Raw genomic sequence first — 24,163 nt, 5'->3', positions numbered from 1 at the left:
CGCCGAGGAGATATCTTACAGTGTTGGTGTTATTTTTGTTACTTTGCTGTATCGGTCATGTGAATGTGTGTGATACTTAGCAGAGAGAATAGAGACAGCCAGGGACCCTGTGGTCTTTTCACTGGTGTCATTTCATGCCAGTAGAAAGCACGTATACTCTTAGGCAGATAAGCTTTTTAGAAGATGTTATGATCCAAGAGTCTGGATATATCCCATAGTTCTGTACGAGTAGTACACGTATAACTATTTTACCACAGATAGTGCGTATCTCAGCTGTGGGGGTTATTTTCCAGGGAAATTTAATGACCGAGCAGGGGGGTGGGAGTGAACCCCTAAGAAGGACCTTAGGCAGCAGGTAGTTGTGCCAGCACCGCTAGCACCTGGGACCTGCTGACTGCAGGGAACGCGAAGAAAATTTTACTGTTGTGTCTGAAGGAGGGAGAACTTAATCCCAAACCATAGGTGGGGATGTGTGTGTTCAGGTCTGCCCCACCAGCTGGGCTGCTCACATCATTTAAAGTCAGCACCTGGTCTCCAGGCCGGGCGGGCGAGGAGGTTGGTCACCTCCCAGGGACGGTGAGCACTAGGCTGAACAGAGTCTGACACCCTGAAGCATGGATGCTCTCGCCGTTTCACCGAGTCTTCTCAGGACAGCCCGTACCTCAGGAAAGAATAAGAACCTTTGTGCTGCTTCAGGGCTTTTTCTCTGCCAGTACAGGCAGCATTTAACACCTGACACAGAGTGTTTCAACAGAAAGTTAGAAATGATCACATTCCCTGTGAAAACCCTGGTGTCCCTGCAGTTGCTCAGACTCTCCTCTGACTGCCACGGGGACATTAAACCTTCAGCAGTTTGCCTCTCTGAAGGCGGATTTTGGTTCCCTGCCTGGAAAAACAGTAGGCGAAATAGTAAAACCTTAAATTCGAACATGTGTAAGTTATACATCTTATTTCCATTTTCAAGCAACATTCCCTCAGTAAGACATGAGGAAAAAATTACCATCTGCCTTAGAATATCTCGGTGGAGCATTTATCTCCCAGCCATGATAACTGAATTTCAGTAATTTCTCCCTCCCCCACCATTCAGATTAAGAAACAAATTTGTTTAGTGTCCAAACTTGGAAGTCTTGCCAGCTGGACTCAGAGGGTGGGATCTGGTGCACTGTCATAGCTCTTACCCTTCAGCGAACAGTTTCCTCCCAGACCGCTTTGCTCCTTGCAGGGAAGAAGGACAGCTGCGCAACTAAAGCAGCGGACTGAACTGCACTGGGTATGGGCTCTGTGCTCACTTTGCATAGAGATTGCACACTAACGCACCCTTGTAAAGGTGAGGGCAATAATGCTGCCCTTCCCTGGTACATTCTTCAGAGCTGGGATGTGCCGTGTGCCTGTGGCAGGCTGTGGACTGGTATTTTAAGTGACCTCTAGAGCTAAAAGCATGACTTCCTACTGCAGCTGGAGAAAAACAAAATCTGTGCTCCCTATCTGTGGTTTGAAGGCTCGTAATTCTCCCAGAGCAGGACAGAGAAAGCCTATTGCTTGCCAAGGGTCTGCATGTAGTCCAGGTCTTAGCACAGTGCCACCTGAGTTGCTAAATGTTCCCTCCTCATCACTCCATCACCTCAGAAGTAAAACTGGAGCCAGAGACTTTTTCACACACGGTTTCTGTGGTCTGAAGTTCTTGACTCACGCCTAAGGCACCTAAGATTTCTAGATTTCCTATCCAAGTAGTAGACAAGCCTGGGACTGTTTTAACTGTTAAGAACAGACAAGATCAGTTACATTCAGCTCTGTATAAATAAGACTCTTTAGATACCATGCTAATATTGTAGTATTCTTTTGTGACTATCCTGTCATTCTGGCATGGGAATTTTGTGTTCTTTGTTAATGAAATGAAAGGAGGTGTATCTATTTCTGATTAGCTCTGCAGAAATGCCTTAGGTCATGAGGTGAGAAGTACAGCCTTTCTGTCAATTAACAGACTCCACTGCAACAGAAAGATGGTGTGTGGGGTTGTTTTTAACACAATGCGAGAGTGAAACAGTCCAACAAGGGCTTGACCATCAAGCTGTGTCTGAAGGATTGCTAAAATTCAATTGAGCAATAACAGATGAAGGGGGAGTGAGGGATGTAACCAATAGACTTATGTGATAGGCACTTGCTTTTTACCTGGTTCATGAGTTTTGATATTTCAGAGGTATTGAGTATGACCTTACAGCTACCATTGCCTTTGTCTGAAAGCCACTCTTTTTTGAACCTCGAACTCTCTTTCCCCCAACTGGTTTCATTATCAAAGATGGTCTCCATGAGACTTGTGATTCATCGATCACCTTATGACATTCATGTGACAGGCCGGGACTGGCCTCTCCCACATGTAAAGAAACTCCCCTTAACTTTTCACCTTTGGGATATTTGCCATTTCTGTAACCCAAACCTCCTGCTACAGCAGGGATGAAAGGTGCATAATAATGACAAGTCATCTGTTTCCTTTTGCATTTCAGGGAGTCCCCTGTAGACTGTAGTGTGAACAAATGCAGCAAACTCGTCGGAACAGGGACAGAGTCCAACCCAATGAGTTACAGCACCTACATGGATGAGAAGAACGGGCCTCCTCCCAACATGACCACCAATGAGAGGAGAGTCATTGTCCCAGCAGGTACCACCACCGCCGAATTCTTTGTGTCGTATTTCCTTGCACTGTCTTAAATAACAGATAAGGCTTGTTTAACCACTCTCTGAGGAATTCTCTTTCTTACAAACCATGTAAAAAGTAAGGAAAACATTAGAGTTTCTGGCTAGTGGGAATTTCCTGTGTCCCAGTGTATGTTCTACCTTGAATCAGAAAAAGAAGTGGCTAATTAGTTCTTCTTCCTCTTTTTTTTTTTCTTCTGGAATGAAGTGTTGGTTTAGTTTGTTGAACCAAATCCATGTCCCGTCATGTGTTAGACGAGAATCTGCAGTGCTTCCTGGGAAACGCATAGTATGATCAAAGAATGCAGTTGATAGGCAAGAATAAGCATGAAGTGGACCCAAATTATAACTCCCATGATGTTCTGCAGGATCCAGATGCACTTTCATGTCATATTGATTCAAAATGAGCTATTTTGTTTTCATTTTTTTGTTAGAAGTAGAAAACCAGAAAAATTATATTTTACAGGAACTATATAATCCTTCCAAAAACTGTTACACAGAAACATTCCTGTCCAGTTCTCTGTTTGTATTTGATATCCACATCTGCTGTCTGAAATTGGCAGGATGCATTAGATGCATTTGGACAGTCAAGGATGAGAGCTGCTGTGGCAGGCAACTGGACTGGTGAAGTCTGAATCTGGAACGAGAGGGAGTCTTTTCCCCGCAAAGTTTATAAACACCATAGATATAAACAGGCTAGCCCAGGAACTTTCCAGCAGCGGAGATATTATGAGCCAAGCCCTGGCCCAATTTACATACCAAAACTTCCACTGATTTCAAGGGGTGCAGCTTTTCACCCAGTGTTGTGAGGGTTTCACCAAGGGTTGTAGCTGATTGAAGCAGATGAACTGTTGGCAGAAAGAAATGTACTCGTGGAATTTAGCTCTGTTTTCTGATCATGACTTGACCACGAACAGATGACAATTCCCAAGCATTTGTTTGCCATTTAGGATGAAAAGCAAAAGCTTGAACTGAATGTAGTGAAGGGAAGCCAATAAGAGATTGACAGCGAATCTCAAAGTACCATTAAAGCTGTTGTTAGGATCTGCTTAGAGAGACTGGCTAACCTAATTGGTGACAGCATCAGATATGTTTTCAGCGTCAACGTTGCCTAGAAAGGTGTTAGTTGATACCAACTAGTCACTATATTATCGAAGGTATTCAAGAGGAAACATTTATCCTGCTCTTTACCATGCTATTTATGCATATTTAAAAAGACCAAGGGTGGGCTAAAATTTAGCATTGTTGTAGACATAGGGGAAATGACTTTTAGTGCCCTCAATAGAAGAGAAGGTTTAAAATCTCCTCTTTGAAGGAAAGTGGAAAAAAGGACTTTTATCCCCTCATGAGCATCCACAAATCAAAACCTTGAGATACTTGTGAAATAGCAGTGATTTACCAGACTTTGGAAGACAATAATGAACATCATCCCAGATCTCTGGCTGCAGGATATGAGGCCGAATTCATCCAAGAAAGGCATTTGGAAATTTTAATATAATCCAGAGTAAAGATTTATAGCGCATTAGGGTGAAGATAGGCAAGAATAATGTCACATTAGGCTTGCAATAGTAATAATAACAAACTCTAAGCCATGTTTCAAGAAGGCAGTTTTTCAGAGACCATTCAATGTCTTTGGCAGTGATAAATAGGCTGAACGAATATCTGAAATTCAAAAGTGTTTGTTTAAAGGGAGACCACAAATTCACTATGCTCTCTAAATGTTGGGGTTTTTTTTCAAAACTCAAGACAAATAACTCTTTCAATTAAAAAAAAAAAAAGAATCCTCCCCTGAATACTTGCATTGTAAAATTTGCAGTCTTTTGCCAGTGCTTAGAAAGCAGATTTTAAATTGGCTATTGCCAAAATTTAAAGGAAATCCATCTTTGTTTCCCAAAGCAGACTTGCAAAGATATGGGGTTGTAAGTTCCACATTTAAAATTCAACTTTAAGCAACCTGGTCCTACTAGAAATTCAGTGAGGAAATGTCACAGATATAATTTCAGTATTCCTTGGTCTTACTTCTCCATTTCATGCTGTTTTTCTGGAACTCAGCTGCCCAGGAATGTACCAGGTACAGCCACAACCTGACCTTTTGTGTCAAGGGGTCCCTGCAGCCCAAGCACACACAGTTTACAGCTCTGGGCCAAGGCATTATATTATACACTATAAAATGTGTGGCAGAGGCATTTCTTGTCCCCACCCAAAGCACAAGCTACCAGCTGCGTGATGGCTACATGTTTCTGATCCATTTTCTCAACTGCCTCAGGACCTGAAGTGTTTGAGGTTTATCTTAGAGGAATGTACCAGCTGTGATGGACAGATCAAACGTCTCCAAAGCTAAGGCTTGCCTTCACAATCCTCTCCAGCTGCAATGGAACATGAATTTGCAGCTTAAATTTTCAAATGGGATACATGGGGAGAAGCAGCACAGGAAACATCTGAAAACGCAGATATGCTCTGAAAATGACTCCGTAAAAATGGTATTGTGGCACAAATTCTTGCTGGGACTTTCTGATCTAATGCTCTTTTCAAAATTCAAAGGATGATTTCTTTTTTTAACTACTGATGCAGCAAACCATCACCATGGGGTCTGAAACTCCAGCCGGGTTCAATCTCTCTCTTACGTCATCACCAGTAATAAAGATTCCACAGCTGGAGCTTTGCTGACAGTTGATAATGATGCATGAGACAGTATAAAATCCACATTGCCCTCCAATAGCTGTGTTGGTTTTACAGGGCTAGCAGAGGTAGAATTGTGTTCTTGTCAGTGGGGTGAACAAATGTGACTCAGAGATACATGGCAAGCTGTTCTGTTTAAGCAATAATATTTTTTTTCAGAGTCCCTTTGCTGACCATAAATACCGCCATCCTCAGACTTTAAAATGCCATCTGTTGGAAGTTTGTAATGCACTTGTGAGGGATGGTGTGACTTATACAGCACTGATGTAATTACATAGCATTGCAGAACCAAAGCTGTGACAAGCATACTCTTTCAAAGGGATGAGTTTGCTTTTGAAAGCTTTTTTCCAGAGGGAGAAAACTCTCAGTCAAATGTCACTAATACTGTTCCCAAGCACAGGTATAAGATTCAGGCAGGTGGGAGACAGTCAAGAGAACTCACCCAGCCAGAGGGTCAGTGTGATCAGTTTATGCGCCTTGAGTCTTGTTATAGTAGAGTACTTGTTCATCTTGGCAAAATGCATTGGAATCAGTAAATTAAATACATTTGGTTGTGGAAACAATGGTTAATGCTTTGACTAGGCTACAGTGAGTGCTAGAGGCTTGAGGCTTGCATATAGTTACCATCCTTTGTGCTTTCCTGCCAGATCCCACCCTATGGACCCAGGAACATGTGCGCCAGTGGCTGGAATGGGCTATAAAGGAATATGGATTAATGGAGATTGACACCACCATCTTCCAGAATATGGATGGCAAGGAGCTCTGCAAAATGAACAAGGATGACTTCCTCCGAACCACCTCCGTCTACAACACAGAAGTTCTGTTGTCTCACCTCAGTTACCTCAGGGAAAGTAAGTATTGCCCTGACTCATCCCAGCCCTAGCATGACATGCTGATAGGATAAGCTGCCATGAGCATTGAACTTCTAGGGCTCTTCTTGCAGGATAAATAGCAGCAAGGGTGAAGGAAAAAGAGCAGAGGAAGGCAAGCAGAGAGAGCAAACAAGGAAGGGAGGAATAAAAAGTGGGTTGGAAAGTTAATTTTAGCTTAGATGGAGTTAGTGGTGCTATCAGGGAGGTGAAGAACTGAGCAGGACTCTTAAGAAGATTAGATAGTCTTCCAGATAATAAAAACGTCTGTGGGTACATGATAAAAATACATAAATTTGCTGTGGAGATTAAACCAAACATTAACTGATGGGTCATGGGCAAATTATCCCATAACTTTGCAGTTAGAGGGCTGTGCACTTTCCCCTAAGGCTTCTGGTAAAGACTCCTTCAAAATAGGACCATCAACTGGCTAGAGTTGGAGATTTTCTATGTTTGTGGAGGCCCAGATTTGTTGGAAAGAGGAAAAAATAGAAGATTAATTCCCCAAATGTAAGTGTGCTGAAGCAAACATCGTGCAAATGACCTAGTACTCAAAGAAGAAGTTTTCCTGAACCTCTTCATGGCTAGTCTCTGTCCCACACTAGAGTATGTGATGGATACAATACTCCTTTTTGCTGTATTAAGCCCCTAAGACAGAAGAGGTGAGCAGTCTTCTGAGTTACTTCTGGAGAAGCATACCGCAGCAGCCCAAACAGGAATGATCACCTCACAGTTAGCACACGCTCTTGAGGCTGGGAGTGTTAGATTCAGACCTTCCTAAGACTTCATGTGCAACCATGAGCATGCCCATAGCTTCTGAATGATTCCTCTTCAGCTATAAAATGGAGATTAAAGCATTTCTTTTCTTCACAAAGGTGCGCTCGGGATAATTGCATTATGATGAGGCCAGAGAAGTGGAGCTAAATCTCACATGCTCCAATATTTTTTCAAGTGGAACACCTTTTAGAGGAGTATAATTATTGAGGACTGAAAAAATCAGGAGAAGGTGCCATAAAGCGAGGTGGGAGGGCAGGGAGAGAAAGAAAAAAGGATATTGTCTCCACTGGGAAATCAAATTGTGATGTAAAGGCAGCTTAAGATGTCTCCATCTGGCCAGTGCAATAAAGCAGCGAGACAGCATTTATTTAGGGTGTTTCTTCAAAGCTGTTTGGTGCTGGTCTCTCCCTGCCTCTGCTAAAATCAGTGGGAGTTTTACAGATTACAGTGGAACAAGAGTTAGATCACAGATGGGTGCCTCTGTAAGCCCCACCTTTATGTTTTTTTGAGAAGTTGAGCCAAGGAAATGATTCACAACAAATAACCAAACTGTTGGATTTGAACAGTTTTTGTCCCCTGCGACTTCACAATAAAATAATTTCCCATCCAAAATAATTTGCAAATTTCATCCTGTTTCATCAGCAAAGAGCTGCTGGTTGACAGAACACTTCAAGATTATTGCAGATGCAAAATAACATTCTAACTAAGGTTTGCATGCAGAATTACACACTTTTACAGGAAATCGTAAGGCAGTTTTGTGAAGCCAGTGCTGCTTTGGCCAAACCTGCTGACTTTGGCTGGGCAAATCAGACACTTTGTAACCGGAAATGGTTTTGAATTCCCACAAGATAAATACTCAAGTGAGACTCTTGAATTGTCTTATTGATAAGACTTGAGAATTGACAGAAAGAGACGAAGAAGGAGTTGTATGGTTTTTGAATCAAAGAACCAGGCTGAATTTGAAAAGGTTGGCAAGAAGAGTTGAATTCTTCTGTTGCTTTAGCTCCAGACAGCATCTCCAGTGATAGTCTCAAGTGTTAGGTATCCCATTACTTGGGGTGTTCAAAGAGAGTATCAGAGGAATTGCATTCTTGCTCTCACGGTGTAAGCCTGAAGCCCTGGATTCAATTGTTCAGAAGCAAATTCCTGATTGATCTTACCTACCTTTAGATACCTGAAGCCCCTAAATTAGAAGTCTGGTCACACTGGTCTCTGTTTATAGAAAAAAAGCAACAGGGCATATTGAAATTCAGGATAGTAGTCCCCTAGTTCACACATGGCATTTAAATGCCTGAAAATAGGAGGGATAAACCTTTTCCTCAGTTCCTCTGTGCTTCAGTTTTACTTTCTGTAAAATGGAGCTAGTAATCCTGCCTTCTTGTTGGTCTTGTCTGTTGAGATGGCCAATCTGTGGAACAGGGATTGTGTCTGATGTCTCTCAAGACCCAGCACAATGGAGTCCTAATGCAGTTGTAACATTTAAGTGCTGCTGCAATGCATACTGAATAATAATCATAAACATATAATGTTCTGCCCAGGGAACACCTACAATGATTTCTATGCTATTAAGCAAAAAAACCCAAGCAACTTTGCTGGATTCAGACAAATTAGTTATTTCTATTTTACGTGGATGCATATGAAAGGAGAATTCAATCCCAGTCCATCCCCAGCTTTTATGATCATAAATTTCTCTCTGTTCAGCCCCTTGGGTTGCTCTAAGACGTCATGCAAGTGCTGTCCTTATTAAAGCAAGCTCCTGTCTGAGTGGAGGTCAGGAAGCCTCTGAAGAGCATTCCTTTCTGTGCAGCTGTTCCTAGCGCTGCCTAATGACAGTCTGGTTTCTGGATTGCTGGTTAACTCCCTCACGGAGTAACGCCTTCGAAAGGAGCTTATTGTTTTTCCAGACTGATTTCCAGCGGATGTTTAGTGCTGAGCCTCTGAGCTCAGTGCCATGGGGAGATGGGCTTTTTTCATGATTTTTCCCCTCTTGTAAGGTTGTTTGTTTCAGAGACATCCAGCTCTGCTCCTGCTTAGAGTGGAGAATACGTGATGGCAACAAAACACAGGAGAACTTTGGGGAATTGCAGATCTATGGGCTAGATTACATCTGCCCAGTCTCTCTCTTGAAAGGTGTTCATCCTCTCAGGATGTTAAACTGGATATGTGATGACTAGTGAATCCTCAACTTTGGTGTTTGTTTTCCAAGAAATAAAACTGGTCTGAACTTTCTGAGCCTGTTTGCTAGGCAGGCAAGAAGACCCCCTGAAAATTAGCTGCCTGAGAAGGTTTTCCACTTCTTACACTCCTGATCAGGGTAAAAGCATTCTTAAAACTGCTGATGAAGTACGTTATTTTGGCACATCTGAGTCCAGATTGAAAAAAAATAAACTGGTAACATCTGCAAGACCCCTACAAAAACTCAATCTTAGTTTTGGAGACAGAAGGTTCAGGTGAGCTATTTAATATAGTCAAGACTAAACCAAACTCATATTACAGTACCTTTAGTCTTCAGGCAAAACTTAGGTCTGGATCAGAATCATGCAGTTGTTTCCTGTTTCCGTAACCTATTGAAGCAGTCAGGAATTCAGACATCTCTGATCTTTAGATTTCAGACTTGCAGGACCCAGCTCTGCAGCACACTGTATCCTTTGGAGTCTCTCAAAAACCCCCCAGTAGTTTTTTCAGGGAACTTACTATCCATCCTGTTCAAGCAATTGTCTTTCTTTAAGTGTTTCTTCCAGTTTCCTCTCCAAAATTGTGAAGCCATGCCTTGGCTTCTCTTCTTCTTCTCCTTCATCCCCCTGCACCTTCAGACTCCAGACTGAATGACTGCTGTGCCAGTACCTTTTTCAAACACAGTCTGCCTGGTGAATCTTCTCCAGTCAGCCCATGGATAGTGTGAAGGAAGATTTGAATTGTTTTCATGCTACGTTTGGGATGAACATCAATAGAAGCCTGAACTGTCACCTCCTGTCCTTTTTCTCTCTAGTTATGTGGGGTCAGTTGTGTGTGGTATGTACAAACGAAAAGAGCCTGAAGGGGAAAGAATGAGACGGTGGTGAGAAGCAGAAAACTGCTTTGTGGTTTCAGGCCATATATTAATGCCAAACAAAACTATACTGCTAAAAGCAGCAGAACTCTGATTCTACCAGGAGATGTGGAGGGAAGGCTACATGGCCTTCAGAAGGTGAGGATAAAAAAAGGCTTCCAGATTAAATAGACTTCAAAATTGTGAAATCAAGATGTTCCTGCATCTCAGAAGGATGAGCTGCCTTGTGAAAAGCAAGGCTTTATGGGGAAAAAACTCTCCTGGTCTGTTTTTCAGTCCTTTTCCATCTTCCTCTTTAATCAATGCAAGGGAAATAAAAGAAGAAAGGAAAAGGTGGGGGGAACCATAAGATAACATGTTTAATATTAATTATAGGAGAATAGCCCTGAACTTTATTAATAATACCAGTGTTTCCAGAAAGATCTGATTTAATCTAAGGTGTCATTGACCCTGTGAGGGGTAGGGGGAATAAAAACAAAATGAAAATTCATCTCAGCCAAAGTTTTGCCCAAGAACAAGTAAGGGAGGGAGCAGCCTGGCCTCTGTCTGTCTGCTTCTCTCTGTCCTGATCTGTGTCTCTGGCTTTCTCTCTATTCCTCCTTCATTGAAAACCCTTAATAGGAAACACATTTCCTTTTCTGTGGTGTTCCCACCAGAAACCTCAGACTGTCGGGCAAAGGTGAGAACTTTTAGCAATTAAACTGGGGGAGGCGCCGTCCCTTTCCAGTGGCTTGGGCTGCATTTTTTAGCATCAAGTAGCTGTAGGTTGATCATACAGGCTTGTTCAGTGCTATTCATCACCCCACCCCCACCTCCTCAGCCAGTCAGTGCAAACAGGCATTTGCAGCCTATTTAGTCATAGAAAACTGTGTTTCTGAATTCCCCAGCACTTCCCTGTCTGGCAGGAGCAAGCTAGGCTGGGCGTTGCATTCAGGATCTACTTCAAATAACCTGAAAAGGAGAGAGTGGCGGAGAGGAGTTTCCCCACAGATATTAGAGAGAGAAATGCCAAAGCCAGAAACCATCTGATGAAAACATGAGTTAGGTGGACAAAGCTGTAGTAATTCCTCCTCCTCCAGCAGCAGCAAAAGACCAGCCAATCTCTCTAAATATTTGAGCCAATCACTTTGGCTACCTGCAGCTTTCACAGTCAAGGTACCCTTGGGATTCCTTTGAACTCTTTGCCTCCTAGTTTACCACATTATCCATCCTGGACTCTTGAAACATCCCCTGTCTTGCAGCATCTGGTAGCATCCATCCTCCACTCCCTGTGAGCAGGCTTTGTTTTCCAACACCTTCTACCTCTGTGTACATGCTGGCTTGTGCATGTCTTTGGCTTTGTTTGCATTTGGGGAAGAAAGGAAATCCATAGGAACGCAGGGCCAATAAGATCCAGCACCTGCAATGGCTATTACTTCTGGCAGTGAACTGCCTAATCCTCAGCTCTCACAGGAAAGCGAGACATACTAGGAGTACTACTGAGGGGCAAGTGAGGTCAGTGTTATTTGGGATCATGTGGATTAGAGGAATGTGGAGACTGCATGGCTTAGTCACAAGATCCTAATCAGTTAGTATTATAGTACCTGCAAAAGAGGTATTCTTAGCCCTGCCAAAGAATCTGGGGATGCTCAGGAGCAGCATAGCATATGCAGAAATCTATACTGTTTGCTGTGTGTTGCTTAGGACCAAGTACCTTAAATGGGACAGTATCTCACTGAATAGAGGGCTGTGTAGGTACAAATAGCAGAAAGTGTCTGTAAAAGCACTTTTCATCCATACCCATCCATGGCAAGCTTGGTGCCCTGCTCCAATTCACATCCTCAGTCCCTAGGAAGAAGGGCCCTCTACTTTGTTAGGAATGTCACCACCTGATGCAGTGGAAACTTTTTCAAATAGCTATCGGAAAGGTGAGCCTGGAAGATTATGTAGGATAAATACATATAACTAGACAACCATGAAATGTGTATTACATGCTGGCTTCCAAGAGTTCACAGGCCCTCTTCCTCCCTTTCCAGAAGAGTTTACAGGAGAACCAAAGTAAAATGCTTAGAAAGGAACATTTCCACCGTAGACTGTGCAAAACAAATACCCTTCCAATGGGGTCTTTTTCGTGCTTCTCTTGAATAGTTTTGTTTCAAGTGGGGCTGGATGGAAAGGCCACTTGGAACCAAGAAAGCCACTTTCAAATGCCACAAAGCATGGGAGATGCTGGAATACCAGTGAGATTTTTGCAGCTGTTGACCCAAACCCAAGCATGTGACACACTAAAAATGTTCAGATCCTGACAGTGCAATTCATGTCACTTCTACTGTACGCTGTTCCTCAAACAGGAAATTTCTCTATTACAGCTAGAGAGAGAAAAGTTTCTTCCTTATCCTGTAATACAGTTTGTGCTGTAATAACTTCTAGAGGCTCTGCTGTGGTAGATATTGTACCTGTATAATTGTACTATACAACCTCACCCTTTTATCGCAGTTTTCAATGCAGGACATCAAGGCACTCAGTGAAGGAAGCAAATGTCTTTATTTTGGTTTGCAAGCAGAGAAACAGTAGCACATGTGTGACATACAGCTACCAAGCTATTAGAAGAATTTCATATCCATCATAGAAAATGTGTACCTAATTGTCTGAAAAATTTGGTCTTTAGATGCTAGCGATAGCGTTTTCTACTTGCCTGCATGGTTCCCCACTGGCAGAGCAAATTCAAACTGCAATAACTCCTTTTCTTTTCATTATAGGTAGCTCACTGCTGGTCTACAATACTCCATCCCACACAGAAGCTTCCTCACGTCTTGCCACCAAAGAAGGTCGGTCTTTTGCATATTAATGTCCTGGCTTCCAGTGCTCTCACAATGTTTTTCATTGGGTTAAAACTCAACCTTTTATGTAATATCTTTGGAATGAATATGTTCTGATCTGCTATGCATGCATAGCATGGTTAAAGTAGAATAATTCACAATTTGCATCCATGCTGAAAATCACATCTGTGCTTGTCCAGCCAACGTTGTGGCATAAAATGTATATCTGTCCTTTTCACACTTGTGTATTACTGAGTTGATGAACTGATGGCATATTTTCTGTTCTTTATGTGAAACAGTTTGAAATCTCAGATACATAGCAAGGACTGAGACACTATTTCTCCCTGAGTTAGCTTATAGATGAAAGATAAAATTTTCTCACAATAAATTCCATACTGAATAAAGGCCAGTCAGGTCTTCCAAAACCATTCATGAATCTTTTAGCTAGTTTCAACCAGCAAGGAAAACCAAGTGTATCTTTTTGACAGTTTCATTTTGGAACATTTTGATTTTCTTTTTCAAATAACCCCAAATTTTTAATCTATTAGAAATTCTAGTCATGTATATAGAGCTTAGAAACCTTGAAGTGCTCTATAACTTACTGTGTAGGATTAGTAGCCTTGAGTTTGGTCTTCCTTTTCCTTTGTGTAGCTGCAGGAACATTGGTTTCGTTCAGCGAACTATGTTCAGCTCCTCCATTTGAAAAACTTCTGGGAAAAGTGTGAAATCTCATGTCTGCCATATGAGATAACACACCTAGAAGCAGCCTGCTCTCATGCTGAGACAGTTTCCTCACCTCATATATAAACATTTATATGCTTTTCAGGAGAACATGGCTTCATTGATGAGCCACAAGTTTGCATTTCAAAGAATAGTGGGGAAAGGCAGAAAGTCTTTTATTTAAGCAGCTGGGGAGAGAGAGAGACAAAACCCCCCATTTCACTGAAAGGCTACAGCAAACTGAGATCACACATTTAACAAGCTTCTGCATGGTGTGTCTGGCTGCTTCATTGACTAGCACTGCTCTTAGAGCCAGCACTTCTTTCTCGTTGCACCACGCTGCATTTCATCTCCAACATCTGTCTTGGACCCTGGACACAATATCGGTGCTGTTTTTTACAGCAGCTTCTTTTGTCCAGCATATAACTATCTGTTTGAGCTGTCTGTTCCCTAGCATGCTGCTCTCTCTTTATGAGACAGGCATTAGCTGATAAAACATGGTACATTACAGAGACAAAGCCATTCAGGCTTTTCGGTGACTGACTACTTTGACACTAACAGCCATCTATTTAAAATTAATAAAAGCTAGGCTTGCTCCTATTTGAATAAAGCAGACACACATACATGTGTTCCTCCACAATTTCCCCCATAAATGTACATGCACATCCAAGACTGTGCTCTTTCTGTCTCAGGCCAGGTGGTTGCTAAAAATAAAGGGAAGAAAGCTGCAATTTTTTTTGTTAAAGAGAAATGCTCTGTGTAAAATTGAACTCCTCTGAATTTTTTATACCCTTTATCTTTGCAAGTTGGGCCTAGAGTCACTCAGGCAGAAAGAAATTTGAGGGAAAAAATGTTCCTCCCCCTCCATTTTTACTGCCCTCAAGTGTGTTTCTTTAGTGCAGCTGACAGAAGTTTGCTTTGATTTCTGTCAGCTAGGCGTTTTTAATTTTACATGGTACTTTCATCATGTGTCAATAAAGGACTAAACACACCCATGGGATAGTCAAATAAAAATTAAGAACTAGCATAGAAATGTTGAAATCCCATCTATTCCCCTTACATTTCTTCCTACAATGCATAAATTTCCTCTGCATGCATTTGATGTCTGAATACTGTTCTAGGATAAACCAACCCACTTCAACCTACTGTAACTGATTCATGCACCAAGTATTATTCGTGAGATAAGATGACAGGATAAGAGACATGTGAACATGACAGGCTGACTGATAAGGAATTGGAGGAGCAGAGTGAAGTGTCTTGTCCAATATCACAGAAAAAACTCGTGATGGACATAAAACTGGACTTGGAATTCCTCAGCCTCAGTCTAGCCTGTTAGGCAACAAGATATTCCTTGCTTCCTTTTAAGGCTTTTTAATGGACTAGCTTCAAGATGATGATATTCTTTTGGAAAAGGAATTTCAGGTTAAAAATAATTATTTTTTTATAAGTATTTTCTTGTCTCCTTAACTTCTCAAAAGATGAAACATTTTTCTTTATGTTAATGCATCTTGAATCTACTAATCCTGTAAACATTTCTTCTCTCTATGTCTGTGAATAAAAACATACAAACAAATTTTTCTAACCACCTTCCCTTGAGGATTCAAAAGCAGGAGGAGGTAATGAAATAGTACAATACATGTCGGAGATAGGAAAAACCCACTATTTTCTTCACTCCTCCTGTATTTTTTCTTGCACGTTCTCCAAGATGACATAGCTAATCCAGATAACCTGCTTATGCAAATTCCAGGGAGAAATGCATGCTCTTTGCATACATTTACACCATGCTTTATACAACGTATTCCATCCACATACTGTAAAAAAGGACCTACATGGCAAAAAAAGGTACAGCTGCAACACAGCGAGATGCAGATGTTTCCGATGCAGCGTACGGCTCTGCTCTGTCCCGAACCTTTACAGACATAGCAGGGCATGCTCTGTAGCCACAGCAAGAACGATGTCACGCAGGAGCACAGGGCACCACTTGACCTGTGGCCCACGCTGGCAAGGGCAGCACTGCTGTCACAGGACTGGGTTTCGTGCCATGGCTCTGGGACAGAACTGCCTTGGCTGGTTGCAGCTGCAGACTTTACTCCCTTTTTCCCTTCTATTTTCTGCCCTCTCACTTCTCTTCTGCAATGCCAGCTCTGCACACAGAAGAACCTGTAGCACTGCTTTAGGAGAGTTAAACTGCTTTCATAGGAGAAACAGATACTGTAAACTTATACAGCTGGTGCGCAAAGCATATGCATTTTGTTCTCAGATGAGATAGGTAGAAACCTTGTTCTGTTCAAAGGACTCTTGTTGCCTGAGCTTCTTTGCTTCTCAGCCTCATAAATGCTCAAAAGTATGGTATTTAGCGTCATTGGTACAAATTGTCTTCAGCTGCCTTTGAGAAATAAATTGCTCTAATGAAAATCACCAGTATTTTTTGGCTAGAGAACAATTTTCTGGAAAATGAAACGAGGTTGCTCTCATTGCTGAATGGAAAGATTTGTGTCCCACTCCCAGCACTCCGCTGGAGAGACGGTCTGTTTCATTTTCCGTGACTGTTTGGAGCAATGACTGACCTACTGTAGGTATCGGAGACATGGGAGAAGAATCTGAGACCACATTATCTGCACAAGTCTGTGGAGATTTTAAATTGCTTGCCTTCAGAATGTTGTCATTTAAGTAGGTTTCCATAGGGAAATGGAAAGTATATTCACATACAACAACATTTAGGAGGCCAAAGGGCTGTGTCCCGTGTGGTTGTGAGCATCCTGGCCTCAATCCAACACATTTTTGAAGTCCATGCTTACTTTTAAGTATGTTGGGGTCTGCATAACTCACATGTTTAATATACAGGCCTGAATGCTGTGAAGGATTTGAACCCAAGCAGGATAGTGTTAGCAGTTTCCAAAGAGGCAGAATTGGGATGTGTTGATGTGTAAAATTACATGTGTCTAAACAGGCACGTAGGAGTGTCTGGTGTGGTATGTGTCGTGCTTTGCAGTATGTGCCGATACACAGTAAAGGGGTATTTGTGCAGTGAGGTGGCAGAGTGGGATGAAGGGAGGCTCAGCTGATAAAGGCTACACCCGCACATCACGCCTGAGAATTTAGTGGAGCGATTTTGTGTGGCTGTTTGCCTCCACGTTACAGGTTATGTATGATCTTGACTAAAAGGCTGGATTCAGCATGGGTTTTTATCCTCCAGCACTGTCCTCTGCATATGTCACGCTCAGCCTAAGGCAATATAGTTCGCTTAGAATAGTGGTAAACCAGCACTAGCCCAAAGTCTCATAAATCCAACGTAAATTCAAGCAGAACACAGGAAAAATTGATGTCCTACCTGCATTTTCAAAGGGGAATAAATTTGCATGTGAATACATTAACATGGATATAGGAGGTGAATTTTAAGAATGTAGTCTGTGGCTATCCCATTTTTATGTTTACATTATAGAAGTTTTTGTGTGAACAATAAGGATGTTTGGGTATAAGGTGTGTTTGCCTTTATGTTTTGTTCAGTTGTTGGCAAATTTAGGAAGATAAGCAAATCAGTGAGCTCTGAAACGCACACAGCATGGTTTCCCGTGGGTTTGTACCCATGTTCATTGTGAGCCCCTAAGGAAGAGTTACCTGATTTTGGAGCATTAACAAGATCTCTCACACACAGATTCCCTGGTACCTAACAAAATACGAGTCCATGCAGCTGCTTTTCTTGCCGTCAGGGCTGCAATCTCTCTCCTCTTTCCCTAGCAGTTTCCTTTAAACTGGTAGGAACACTTTAAAACCTCTCCCACTTGTCAAATTCGGTGACAATTTGGGGTGACAGGTTCAAAAGTTTTGGGGGACTGGAGAGAGGGGGGCAAAGAGACCACAGGCAGCGTGGCTGCATAAGCATGGTTCCCACAGGAAAAGTCTCCAATTCCTGCATAAAATTCTTCTCTTGAAAAGGCTATTTTTCAGGTCTAAAAAGTTGTCATGTGAAAAATATTGACCAGTTTCAGTCAACTCTTCTTTTGAGTGTGTCAGTAAGGTCCCTTGTTCACAGCAAAGGTTATAAACCCTCCAGTCTTAGTCGTGTCAGAGAAAAAGCAGTTGCAGCTTTATGCCCTCTTAATTGTCTGTACATGCTAAAACATTTGTTGATGATATTTGTGTGCCTGGTGATGAAATATCCCATTTTTAGCTCTGTAGCAGAAAAAGGGGAGGCTTTTTTGGTGCTGCTTTTATTTCAGCTGTGTGGCCAAACCAGGGATTTACGATTTCAGGAGAGACAGTAGCTAGCGCTCTTGGATTTTTCTTTTTTTCTTTCTTTTTTTTTTAATTGTTTTCCTTTGAAATTCCAGAGTTAGTGTTTTGTCTGCTTTCTCCCTGACCCTCTTCGGAGGCAGGCGCGTGTTTTTTCACCAGAAAAACTGGAAACAAAGAATCGTTGTCTTTAAGCTGTAGCAGGCAGGAAACCCAACTCACAAGGGATCACCCTGAGCCAGCGCTGTCCCAGAGTAGACTCCAGTTCTCTGAATTCAACCTGACAGCTTGTCTGGAGCACTTTCTAAGTAACCATTATCCTTCCTTTTCTCCCAGCAAAAGAGCTATTATTTTTTTGCCTAGGGTGCACTGCAAGCTATGTTATTGCACATGTGGGGGGGTTACACGTTTGCCGGGGTGCAGTCCCTCCTGTGAAAAGCTCTTGGAAGCACTTTGGCCGTTTCCTAAGACAAGAGTAAATTTGTTTCCTAGTAATGTGTTAAATGGGCAAATGCTCTAAAAATGCTAGCTGCCATGTCTGCGCATGTGTGTCTTCCCTTCCCTTTTCTCATACGTGTATATTGCTGCGTCTAGCTTTTTTCTCCATGAATATGCGTTTCTTTTTCTTTACTTCTGCATTTGCGTATTTTTCAATAAGTGCAAACTGCAAGCACATTACTGTTTGGTTTTACCCCCCTGTGTGCTGGGGGGTAAAATATGCACAGTGCTGTTTGCATATTTGTACACACTCATATATATGCTTTGGATGAATGTGATATATGTGTGCGAAGGGTGCTCAGAAACGTGCCTTTTGGAGTATGCAATTGTGTGTCTGCTTTTTTGCTCAGTAGTGTGCCTGTCTGCATGTGGCTGTTTGTGTCTGCAGCCCTGCGTAGCTCAGTAACATGTATGTTGACTGGAAAGTGACTACTTTTCAAAGCTGGCTCTGCGAGGGATTCTTAGGACACATACTTCACTCTTCATGCACTGTGCATTGGGACTTCTGCTGCTGATATAAAAAAAAAGCAACAACAACAAAAATTCTCATTACTTCCTCCTTTTCTTCATAATGTGTCTTTGTAAGCGTTGCACAGGGTAACTCAGACATGAATCAGGAAGTTCCACCGCTGCATGGCTCTGGGATGTTTTTCCAGCCACGCTCGCACAACTGGGGGCTGTCGCCTATGGCTCAAAGCAAACACAGAGTGACTCCAAATTTTGGGGGCCAGAGCCCCCTCTGAGTCGGGGAGCAGAGCTCCAGGCTCTAGAGCTGTGGAGCGTAGGAGCTCCTTCATCTCACACTGCCAGGCTAAGTCTAATGAGGGAGAGGGAACACAGATCTCAAGCTGGAGTGACCTGCTTTGGAAGGGACCAGGACTACCCTAAGCACGCCCCATCTGTGCCAACTGAATGAGTCCCCTTTTAAAATCCTGAATCCTAGTTCTGTGCATGCACTATGTTAAGCTCCACGTCGTGTCTGGTGCTGGAAATAAGTGGGCTTTGGCCACAGTACTTTAATCCAACACTGGATCTAGAGTAGGTGTTAAATCGGAAATGTTTGATAGCTCTGATTTGTGTGTCCATAAGGATAGCAATGCATAACCGGGCTCTCAGCTACTTTCAGAGATTTCCCAAGTTAAACCTGTTCTTCATGTCCATGTTCTGCAACAGATTTCTTATGTAAACCCAGCAGTCAGTCCCTTCTCACTTGGTGTGAGTTGACTTCAAGTCAAAAACCAATGTTGTTCCAAGCCTGGACTTTGTTCTTTGTGTCAGTTCCTCATCTGTAAAACAGGTTAATAGCAATGCAGAGATGTTTGACAATTTTTTTTTTTTATTGTGAAATAATCAAATAGTCTGATAATGTAGAGTAGAAGTTATTTTGAAATTATTCTGCGCTTAGCTGATTGCTTCCTTTTAGTGGAGAGACTTAGAATTACTTAATTCCACATATGATCCCTGTACTGGTGATTTTTTAGTGCAAGGAGCAGGACACTGTGGCCTTGAAGCAGAAATGAATGAGTTTAGTGCTTGAAGGGACTGGAAAGTCTTATATAATCATGAGAATGGCCATAGTAATACTGGCCATGAATGACGTACAGCATGACATATGGCATACATGCTAAGTAATTGTTTTAATTAGCAGAAATAGTAAATTGAAAAGTAATTCGTTGCAAACCAAATGATACTGTGGGTGAGATTTTGAGGCCTCAGTGTACACAGTTATGAAACCCATGTAAGTCATACCTGGGTGTGTGCCATAGGGCTAAACGTTAAGGGAAGCTAATTCCCAACTAGCATGAACCACCTCTTGTAGTGGTCTGAAAAGGCTGGAGAACTCCTCATACTCTGCTCTGCTTCCTAGTCCTGTTCCACTCTCTCTGCCACACGCTGTAAATCCTCCTGCAGACAAATGATAGCATCCAGAGCCTTCACAGCTTTGTGCTAAGAAAAACTGTATCTAAGCAAATCTCTTGCTGCTGACATTTTAAGGTTTTGCACCATATATACTGAGCATTTAGTAGGTATACTTGGAGCCAGAGTGGGCCTGGGAAGAACCTTACAGACTCTACAACCTTTATGTTTGCTGCCATCATTTAAAACAATGCATCTAATGTTTCTAGGAGGAGTTGGAGGTGTTTTTGGCTTCCTTGCTCCTCCAGAAACCCACAGTCTAGGTTTCTTCTCTCCAACTGGCTTTAAACACAACCCCACCTCTTCAATGTGATCTCCAGGAGGTTAAATGACGGGAGTGTGAGGGCTGGACACTGAGCTGCTTGGCAGGCCTTGCTTACATGTTTGGTTTGCAGCAGCAGTGTTTTTTGTTCCCATGCGCCTACGTTGAGACTTTTCCAAGATACCAGAATAGTGCCACCACACACAACCTCACTTTGGGAGGAAAAGCGGTGAGGTCCTATGCCCTCCTTTCTCTCTCTCCCTATAAAGTAGTTGCCACAAAATAGACCCCAAGTGACCACTTAGATTAATCACAAGTCTGGATCCCCTAGGACACCTGGTTCTGCTTTCCCCATTTAGAGAAGCTAATTTAAATTCCAGCCACCAAGCCAGGATCCTTTCTTCCTACTGAAGCAGAAGGACTCATTGCTAAAACCAGACTATGTTCTGCATGGATAATCCCATGGATCTCATAGGCCATAGGCTTAGGACAAGCCACTTTTCATCCTCTGGCTGCCTAATCTCCTTGGAGGTATCAGCTCCAGTAGGCAGAGATTGGGGGGCTCTTTCTATTGCTTAGCACCTACCATGCTGGGGAATCTAGATGCCTCCACAAGTTTGCTGCATGTATGTTTCTCCAGACATCTTCTACAAAAGCTGACTGCGGCAAGAAATCCTGTCTCAGGGGATGAAAGCTTCTTGGGAGGTTTCAAGCCACGCTCAGCTCTGCGACAGGGCTCCTCACAAGGGAAATATGGTGGGGATAGCGATTCGCTCAGGCAGAGCTCAGCATTTGGATGCTTCTGTGTTATGTATAGTATTACATTTCAGGATGCTGTTCAATTCGGACACGCAGTCCCATGGCTATTGTGTTAACCCAGGCATGACACTGCCCACGGGTCTGACAGGGAGAGCTAACATCACTCTGCACCTTGACAGTAAGCCCCAACAGTTCATAAAGCAGACAGTGCCTGGCTGGAAAAGAGCTGCTACTGCTGCCAATGATGCCATGAATACAATAAATATGCCATGCTATTCCTTCCCAGCCTTGCTTGCAATTACGGACACTATGCCAGCATAGATGGCATTTCAGGTAAGATTCCCCCATAGTGCCTATAAAGCATTTAGTGCATAAATGACCCAGCCCCACTCTATCCATCCTAGAGCCAAAAGGCCTGAAAAATGAGGATATTGCAGGCCCAGTGCCCATCCTTCTCCTGGAAAGCCTTATCAAGGCTGGTAGCACAAAACTGTGCCTGAATCTGGTTTCACTGAAAAAGCTCCTACAGAGAGAGCAGGATGAAGGGGCTGTCAGCACTCACCAAGCAGCTCAGGAAGCACAGGGACTGTGAGCCTATTGTTCAGTTGAAATCCCCCCCTTTGCTTCTCCCCTCTGTCCCAAGCTCTCAGATTTATAAAACACCATTTAAAAAAAATTTTTTTAAGAACTTTTAAAGCTTATCAGAGAGGGTTTGCTCTCTAATACATCATACCTTAAACACAGATTTCCTAATGGCTTGTTCATTGGACTGCATTCAAGCTGAAAGGACTGTGAGGCGTCTGGGATCGTCTTGGTGTGGAAATCTGCTTGGGGATTTTAAGCCCGATTTCCTAGGGAAATGAGTTTGTGTGTGTCTGTCCATCTGCCCCTAGCCCATAGCAATACTTGAGCCTATTAGTCTGTTTAGACTAAATATGATCCAGAGGTATGAGGAACAGGAGTGAAGTAGCACTCAAGCTGTGAGATGGGGGGGGGGAGCTGTCTGTAAAGGTGGGCTGGTGGTTTAGCGGAGCCTGCCTTATCTTCCTGACTGTAATGCCATGCCTCCTACACTTACAAAGCACAGCATGCAGCCATTCTCCTCCTCCATGTCCCATCGTCTCATCCAGGGGATCCCTGGGTCACACTCCTCTGTTTCTTCCTCACAACAAGTCCGTCCTTTGTTGCACCAGACAGTCTGACCAGAAGAAACTGCAGAGGTTTGGATAACTTAGCTCATCTCTTGAACTTTACTCGACAGCCTGCCTAATGCCAAGTCTTGATCTTGCTAATTTTGCCATGTTCTAAGCCTTTTCTCAGCCTTCTACATAGCCTAGCATGTTGTTTCATTACTGTGTTAATTCTGATTTACATCTAGTTCCAGAGGAATCAATAAACTTTGAAAGGGGAGTTGCAGAGCAAAGAATGAGAACTTCCAAATGACACAGAGGGTGGAGAGGTAGGAGCTGAGGGAGATTTGAGGTGAGAAAGTATAGACCAAGGATAGAAAAGGTGCAGAGACCAATGCTATGCAGTCTGTTCCACATAGCCTGATTTCTGGGAAAGCCACTTCATCTGGAGAAGGCAGCTAAAGCCCAAGGAAAATGTGTTTATGCATGTAAATAAATAAAATTATATTTAACCTTCTTCCCAGGCGTGCTGTGAGTGTGAATGTTTGCAAAGCTGTGAGATCCTTAGTTGAAAGGTGCTGTGAAAGTGCAAAGCATTATTAATATCCTTTACCTTACTCATAATAGAGTATGCATTCATTCTGGGGAATTTCTGGACATAAACCAGACAGCTGCAGAATGACATTTCTTGAAAGCATCTATGATTTATTTTCTGCTCTTTAATTCCATTTTGTATTGAACACACATTTGTCATAGGACTGTAGTTCCACTGGGCCTTTTAAGTCTAAAACAGACTTGGGGACCTGATCCTTACCTGGTATAAATTTGCCCCTAACTTCACTGTAGCTATTTGCTGATTTACACCAGAATAGGACCTCAGTCCAAGTTTTTTAATTGAATTTCCATAGCATGGCAAGTTTGGGTGTAAAATCCAAGTGGTTTTAATGACAGATAAGACTCTCCCTGTAACTAACCGTCTGGCTGGAGTTCTGTAGGATCTCTTTGAGCCACTGGGTGTCAGGTCCTGGGAATGATATTGTTTTTGCAGAAACTCGAGTCTCTGGATAGGTTCCCTGGCTCTGCATTTTCCATTTTGTTTTAAACACGTTCAGCTTTCGAGTCTGGGCCTGTAAGCTGGGAGGGCTGGTGTGGTTCTTTCACGTTGCACGGATTTTTGTGAAAACAAAACAAAAATAGCTTAGTGGATTTGGACTTCTGGGGGTTTTTGAGAGGGAGAGAAAGAGTTGGAAATTTGCGCTAGCTGAGTGAACACATTTCAATAGCAATGCCTGTATTGCTAACTATCATATTTAACCCTTCTTACCATTGCAAAGTCACACTCAGAGCTAAGTCTCATCCTAAACACAAGTGTGGCTGCTTCTATATATGCCCACACTTTACTCCATAATCTATACTATATAGGGGAAACGGAGGCAAAGGGACTCATCTGAGGTATGCTAAACCTGGATTAAACCTGGGCTGTCACATGCACATTGCCCTTCCAAGCTGACGTTTTACATCCTAAAATGTATGCTACAAGGAAGTCCATTCAGAGAGGGTTTGAACAATAATTTTGACCAGGCTTAGCCAAAATTATCTGGAGAACCAAGCCTTGATCCTGTAAAGCCCAAGCAGCCATAGCAATACACGCCTGGTCAGCACATGTGATTGTAATAGTATCACTTATTGGTTAAAAAAACCCTCAGGAGATGCATTTTATACTCTTTCTGTGACACTGTGAGAAGAGCAGGCTCCTCCTCTGTGACAAAGTTTCTCCATCT

General features: G+C 42.6%; 1 protein-coding gene across 6 annotated transcripts in view; it reads left to right on the top strand.

Moving 5' to 3' along the window:
- The window catches only part of FLI1 (Fli-1 proto-oncogene, ETS transcription factor), an 89,324-nt gene that overhangs the window by 57,083 nt on the left and 8,078 nt on the right, over window positions 1–24,163 (top strand). For all 6 annotated transcript variants that reach the window (XM_049799410.1, XM_049799409.1, XM_049799406.1 and 3 more), the window contains 3 exons: window positions 2,502–2,656; window positions 6,018–6,221; window positions 12,804–12,872. In XM_049799410.1, the coding sequence (XP_049655367.1) occupies window positions 2,502–2,656; window positions 6,018–6,221; window positions 12,804–12,872 (428 nt within the window). The remainder of the gene's footprint in view (window positions 1–2,501; window positions 2,657–6,017; window positions 6,222–12,803; window positions 12,873–24,163) is intronic.

Source organism: Accipiter gentilis, chromosome 5, assembly GCF_929443795.1.
Source record: "Accipiter gentilis chromosome 5, bAccGen1.1, whole genome shotgun sequence".
Classification (NCBI taxonomy): Eukaryota; Metazoa; Chordata; class Aves; order Accipitriformes; family Accipitridae; genus Astur; species Astur gentilis.
Note: the sequence above shows the minus strand (reverse complement) of the source record. Positions and strands in the feature narration are given on the sequence as shown.